The 7,537-nt window shown below is 38.1% G+C and overlaps 1 protein-coding gene across 1 annotated transcript; it reads right to left on the bottom strand.

Moving 5' to 3' along the window:
- Positions 1–241: 241 nt before the first annotated feature.
- LOC132592547 (uncharacterized) lies at positions 242–3,111 on the bottom strand. Its single transcript, XM_060277864.1, has 2 exons — positions 649–3,111; positions 242–561 (listed from the first exon to the last, which is right to left on the bottom strand). Exon 1 carries the CDS (start codon positions 3,109–3,111, stop codon positions 1,024–1,026), a length of 2,088 nt encoding a protein of 695 aa, XP_060133847.1. The 3' UTR covers positions 242–561; positions 649–1,023.
- Positions 3,112–7,537: the final 4,426 nt, after the last annotated feature.

The raw sequence follows: 7,537 nt of genomic DNA, 5'->3' as shown, positions 1-7,537 counted from the left end.
GTACGGTGTTTGCTACCCATTCCAAGGAAAATCAGTCAATAGTTGTTCTGTAATAAGCCTGTTCTGTTCTTCATTTTTAAAATCTGCAAGCATTTTTCAGAATATAAAGCTCAAAAATATAGGGGAGTCCATTTGGATATTAAATAATTTATACCACAGTTATTTTTCACAGAGCAAGTCCTGGACTCTCATATTCCTGGATCCAATCTATCATTAAAAGCCAGAAAATGAAATAGTCCAAAATAAAACAAGCAGCACGCAAAGGCACCAAATTCAATCCAGTTTCAATCAAGTATTATTAATCCAAAGAGAAAACAATAAGAGAACCATATACAAGTGCTGACACAAGAGCCAAAATCAAACGTTAAACAGATAGCATGTACAAATTAAAGGCAAACCAGTCTTTATAGTCTTTGAGGCTATCTAGCGGTCAGCAAGTGGCAGCAGGTCGAACGAGGTGTCAATGGTAGTAGACAGGCTGCCGGCGTTTTTTTGCCTGTTTCGCCCATATGACGGGCTTCTTCAGTAGTTCTCCTTGTACTTTTATGTTTAGTGCATTCACTGGTGGTATAAACCAGGTCTTATTAGTATTCGAATTAAGACACTAATATACATATAAACAGAACAAATATCAAAAACAGTACTTACAATTTGTATGAAACCACTTATCTTGGCTTAGGCCACAATGCTCAGGTGTTTTTTCAAAAGGTTCTCTCATTTACATATTCACTGGTAATACAAATCAAATTCTAATTATTGTTTGAAATAATACAGTAATACAATTTCTAAAATACATGTACACAAAAAGAGATACTTACATTTCTTGTATTCAGAGTATTTTTGGTTTGAGCATGTATTGACTAAGCAAATATCCTGTGTTTGGAGCACACTTATATACAAAAAGTTGGTTCACAGGTGATAATAATTAAAGATGACAATTAGGAGGGGGCAGAAGAATGTGAGTACTGATAACACTTACAGTATCTCTATGATTACTGTATGTTATACTGCTAGTGTGTTCGTTTAAATGAATACAGAAAGGTCAAGATCTGAGTTTAAACCGTCCGGTTGTAATGTCTTAAACATAAAAATCAATTTAGTTTCTTGTTGTCTCAATATTTTTAGGATATCCTGCTTGTGGTATTTCTTGGGTGTGTACTGCCATAAGCCAAAAAACATTAAATCGGAGTCACTGTGTTTCATTTGTAAAAAATGAGGTGTAAGAGGGGCTTCCATCACTTTATTGCGGATGCGTGATCTGTGTTCTCCTATACGTACCTTTAGTGCCCGCGTGGTGCTGCCTATATACAGTTTGTTGCAAGGGCACCGTATGCAATAAACTACGTTCTTGGAGTTGCATGTGGTCATGGAGTTGATTTTAAAAGTGAACTGCATATGTTCACTTTTTATTTCTTTTACTTGTAAACTGTAGGGGCACATATTGCATGAGCCGCATCTATAGTGGCCTTTAGTGACAATGGATGGTGATTCCAAACAATCAGCTTTGACCAATTGATTGCGCAAAGTTCCTTTCTTCCTCAACCCTAAAAGGGGGGGATCTTTACAGCCAGGTATGTCTTCCACAATATGCCAATGTTTATATATAATATTTCTAATGTGGCTGGCCAGGGGTGTGAAATCCATCCCCATGACCAGGCGGCTGGGTTTTCTGTTTTTAATGCTATCAGACCGTGTTTCAAGCAAATTTTTTCGATTGCGACCGTCTACACGTCTGTATGCGTCCTGTATGATACAATTAGGGTAGCCCCGGTTAACGAGAGCTTTTTCTAGCTGATGAGCCGCATTTCTATAGTCTCTCTTGTCTGTAGCATTCCTTTTCAGTCTGATTAACTGTCCGTATGGTAAATTTCTTTTTAAATGAGAAGGGTGACTTGAAGAGTAATGGAGTAGGGAGTAACAATCCGTTAATTTCTTATATGGTTTGAATGCCAAGGTGTTTCTATTTGAAATGTAGACCACTACATCCAAAAATGGAATTTCTTTTTTGTGATACTGACAAGTAAATTTTAGATGGGAATCCAATGTGTTCACCCATTCTTGGAATGCAATACATGTTGCTTCAGATTTAAAAATTATGAGCAAATCATCAATGTATCTTTTAATCAGAATGATGTCATTTGTAAAGGGGTTAGATTCAGAAAAAAAATGTTTGTTTTCAAAGTCAATCATGTGAATGTTTGCTACCGATGGGGCCAATGCCGCGCCCATAGCAACCCCCTTGGTTTGGATGTAGAAGTCATTTTTATACCTGAAGAAATTATTTTCAAAAACAATATCCAGTAATTGGATTAAAAAATAATAAGGAGGGGTTTGTTCTTGTCTGGAACGTAGTAAATTTTCAATGGTCCCTCTTATGGTCTCTAGTGGGATATTAGTGTAGAGAGAACCTACATCGAGTGTTGCCAGGATCGCTCCTCTAGGCACGGGAAGGTCTTCCAGTTTAGCAATAAGATCTTTAGTGTCTCGGATATATGTGGTGGTGGCAGTGGAGTATTCAAATATAAATGAGTCTAGGTACTTGGATAAGGGTTCAGTGAGTGAACCAACAGCTGAGACAATAGGACGGCCCGGGGGTGGTGTGATATTTTTATGGATCTTGGGGAGAGTGTAAAAGATAGGGACCCGTGGATTTTTACAAAGTAGGAACTCGGCGGTTTGTATAGAAATATAATCTAGCGCTAGAGCCTCATTGACCGTGATACGAATAAGGTTAGAAACTTTCTGAGTGGGATCATAACTAAGAGGTAAATAATATCTTCTGTCGGCCAATTGCCTGTTTATTTCCCGTTCATAAGTGACTGTGTCCATTAAGACAATAGCCCCTCCTTTGTCCGCAGGTTTAATTGTGATGGAGCGGTCATTCGCCAAGTTATGAATTAGCTCTTGTTGTTCTCTAGTTATATTATGTCTAGTAGGGATATGACGTTTTTCCAATCTGTCTAAGTCTTTTATAATTTCATGATGAAAAGCTTCTATCCTAAAATCCTGGTTATGGGGGATGAAGGTTGATTTGGTTTTAAAAGGAGTACTAGTGTCCAAGGTATCAGTGTTGGACTGAAATAATAATTTTAGTTTCAGTTGACGAATCATTTTATACACATCAATGCGAGTGCTTAGGGCTGAATATTTTTGGGTGGGAGCAAAATTTAAGCCTAAACTGAGTACTCTCAACTCATCCGAGGAGAGTATCCGGCTTGACAGATTAACGACAGTTATCTGTTCTTCCCTCTGCCCCTGCGCCTGTGAGGGTCATACTGTGTATGTTGTCTGGGTCTTAATTGTCTAAACTCAGATGTTGATTCTGATGATCCTCTGCTAGAAATGCTACTGTTCTCATCTGGAATAGTAGTGTCGTTTTTTGTTTGTGGATATTTGGTTTTTCTGTCAAAAAACCTATTGTTTCTATTTTCATATTTAGACCAATTGTACACTCTATTGTTTGCATAATCATCTTTATCTCTATTGAATTTTTTCCTTTTGTATAATTTTAACTCTTTACTAAATTCATTAATAGAATCTTCAAAATTTTTTATTTCTCTATCAAATGTGGTTTTGTCACTTTCCTTCTTGAAATCTTTTTTAATCCTCTCTATTTCATGGTCAAATTTGTTCATTTCGGACTTAGATTTTTCGATGATTAGTAACATTAAATCAATGGCGCATCTATTGAGTATACCAGTCCATTTCATGACAAATTCTTCATCTCCTTTGTAAAGACTGGGTTGTTTAAGAACCCTTAATCCCCTTGGAATCATATTGGATCTAACATATTCCGAGAGCGTAGATGCATGTGAATATGCTCTAGTAGAAAATGAAATAGGCTTTATAGCATACCTGGAAGATGACCAGACTATTGCTTTGGCTGTCAGTCTACATGGTGCAGTTTCAACTGCTACGAGTAACCAAATTATTAACAGGAATAGCAAAAAATTGCTTTCACAGCAGCTTTCAGCTGACACGCAGGGTCATATTCTGCTTTTAGCTATACATTTGTAACTAAGAGAAGCATCTGGCTTGTGGCATTAGCCTGTTACCATGATGGTTGTAGTACGTGCTTCACTAAATGACCCACTGCAGCGCTGCTCTGAATGCCTTCAGTTGACAATTTGAGTAGAAATATTCAGAAATAAATGAATAGGATTGTTTGTTCTCACAAAAACAAGAAGGTGATAGGCAAATCACTTAGATGGCTTAAATCGTATCGTAGAATTGCAGTTGGAAGGGACCCCAAAAGTCATCTACTCCAACCTTTTGCTGGTCTTTGACCGTATTAAAGTTTTACTTACTTACTTACTCCAACCCCCTGCAATGCAGGTATCTCAGCTAAAGCATCAATGACAGATGGCCATCCAACCCATAGCTGTCACGTTCTCCCCTATTTTTAAGGGAAATTCCCTTATGCTGAATAGGCTTCCGCACGAGAAAAGGGAAAACTTGACAGCTATGATCCAACCTCTGCTTAAAAACCTTCAAGGAAGGAGAGTCCACCATGGTCCAAGGGAGACCATTCCACTGTCAAACAGCTCTTACTCTCAGAAATCCCCCCCCCCCGATGTTTAGTTGGAATCTCCTTTCTTGTAACATGAATCTATTTGTTCGAGTCCTACCTTCCAGAGCAGGAGAAAACAAGCTAGCTCATCTTGAGATATTTGAAGATGGCTATCAAAGATGGCTAAACATACCCAGCACCTTTAACTGTTCCTCATAATCCTTGGTTTTATTTATTTAAAAAAACCAGTAAAGGTAGCATATAGTGAAATTCAACTCAGCCTATGACAACCTATCCCACAGGAACTTTCTCCAGGTCACAGATGTGAACATGGCTTTTAGATCTATGAGATGATCACCTACCAGTACAGTACTATCATTTGTATTGTTTTAGTATATAGAGCCAATATGCACTGCACAGGGGATCCTAATGGAGTTTGTGATTAATATAATATCTGACAATTCTTAATTCATCACATCTTGTGGGATCATAAGCAAGTAAGTGAAGAATCCAGAGAGGATTCCTTGTCTTGTATTGGAATGTGTATTGTCTAGTTATCTTTGAACATGGTCTTTTTCTAAGATACAAAGGTATATTCAGCATTGCTTGGTGTTCCGTTAAAAAAGACTCTACAGCTGGCAGAAATAAAAAATAAAATAAAATATGAGCTGTTCCAAAAGGTCACACACTGTGATGATTTTGACAAATGTAATGTTCACGGTTTTTGATAAAGATTTGGCCTGAAAAGATTCTTTTATGCTTCCCTCTATAACCCAATAATGCTGGCTTTATGACAAGATGCACTATACCATTTTTGATGAACTTCTAGGATGAACTTTCTTGCAGTTAAAAAAAAAACCAACCACAGTTGCCAAGTAGCGTAGGAAAATTAGTCACCAATTCTGCCTTCATATGGGCAGTTCTAAAAACTGAACCCTGACCTTTGAATGCAAGAATCTTGTCCTTAGACCCACAAGCCATACTTGCTTAAAAGCTTGGAGCCATCTCCTCCAGAGCTACAAACAGAAGTCTGTGAATTCCAGTGCTTTTATAAACAATGACTATGCATCTTGCTCAGATTCCAGGAAGCAATCTTATCTAAAGTGTTATGACATCCTTTATTTCTATTTAAGAGATACTCACAATTGGAAGGGTGGTTTTGAAATTTTCTTTTCTGGTGCCTGTATATATTAGATAGGAGAACATGAACTATTTGGTATAAGAGAGAAGAAGAAGAAGAAGAAGAAGAAGAAGAAGAAGAAGAAGAAGAAGAAGAAGAAGAAGAAGAAGAAGAAGAAGAAGAAGAAGAAGAAGAAGAAGAAGAAGAAGAAGAAGAAGAAGAAGAAGAAGAAGAACATTGAACAGACTGATTAATGACTGTGGCACTTGCCACAGATTGCCTCTACCCACAGCAACCTAACAACAACAACAACAACAACAACAACAACAACAACAACAACAACAACATTGAACAGACTGATTAATGACTGTGGCACTTGCCACAGATTGCCTCTACCCACAGCAACCTACCAATGCTCAAAATTTTGGTTAAAAAACCAAGCAAAGTGCAGTTAATAACTGCTCCCCACAGAGGATGCTGATGTTTTGTCCAAAGGCCATAGGTATCCCTTATGGCCATAATACTTAAGATGTCTTAAACTCTGTAAGCACAACACACAAACACTGTGATTATAATACAATGCATGCATTCCCCCCCAAAAAAATTAAAAATGCAAGGTGTGCATAATACACATGCTTAATTTCAGTGGAGAAATTCACTTCTGGAGACTTGGTACCTGTCATTGTTTCGGTCAGTGAAAAGAAGTATCTTCCCTTTATCAGCAGAATTGGCACTACTATAGGTGCCACATAATGCCCATTCCACATGTGTTTCGGGTGGCAGCATCCGCACTTTGGAACTCCCTGCCTATTGAGTTCAAGCAGCACCTTCATAGAGTTCTTTTCGGTGCCTACTAAAACATCCTTGCTTAGACAAGCCCCCCGAGATGTTTAGAAAGTTGAGGTAATGTTAATCTGTTTTAGTATTTTGACTTTTGTCCATGGTTGTGAATCATAGAGTTGGAAGAGACCACAAGGGCCATCCAGTCCAACCCCCTGCCATTCTCTGGAGCAGCAGAAAACAACCTTTCTCCCTTCCTCTATATGAGAAAATCCACAACCATGTACAAAAGTCAAAAGGCAACCATATATATATTCAAGTGCTGTATATATTTTTAAATAAATAAAATATATATGCTGATTTCGTCCTATTTTCCAGACTCAGCTCAAAGGGCTGATCTTGACCTAAAGGGCCTTTAATTTCTCAGTCCATATTGTACGGTTATGAGCATGAAAGGGCTTATTGATATGGCTATCAGGTGTTCATGGTCTTAGCCAGACATCCCCAAACTCGGCCCTCCAGATGTTTTGGGATTACAATTCCCATCATCCCTGACCACTGGTCCTGTTAGCTAGGGATGATGGGAGTTGTAGTCCCAAAACATCTGGAGGGCCGAGTTTGGGGATGCCTGGTCTTAGCTAAAGGACAAGAATGTGGTCTAGTACTGTATTTTGTATGTGGTTGCCAGAGGCTCAGGAGACAGCTAGAGAATGTTTGAGTTGTGAGTTTTTAGCTGAAGATGGCTAAAATTCTGTTGCTTTTCCTCTTTGGGAATTTAAATCAAGTTTACTGGTTATGCAATGTTTGCTTCCAATATGCAGTTTTACTCGGAAATTGGTCCCATTGTGATCAATGGAACTTACTTCCTACTTTATTTAGGATTATAGCCACAGAGGTATTATTTTGGGCAGCTTTGAGGCCAATACTAACCATAATGCATCTATTTATCTACCATAATGGACCACAGCACAGTGAAGATTTCACTAGAGAAGTGAACTGAACAGTCATCCTTGACTGAAGACGTTTTTTAATTGTTCCAGTGTTTACAAGAGAAGAAGTTATTCTAGCCATGCGAATTCAGCTCCAATATTCATTCATTCCTTCAGTTTCTATACTATCCTTCCTTC

The sequence above is a fragment of the Zootoca vivipara genome, chromosome 8 (genome assembly GCF_963506605.1).
Source record: "Zootoca vivipara chromosome 8, rZooViv1.1, whole genome shotgun sequence".
NCBI classification, from domain to species: domain Eukaryota; kingdom Metazoa; phylum Chordata; class Lepidosauria; order Squamata; family Lacertidae; genus Zootoca; species Zootoca vivipara.
The sequence above is the reverse complement of the archived record's forward strand: the minus strand, read 5'-3'. Positions and strand labels throughout refer to the sequence as shown.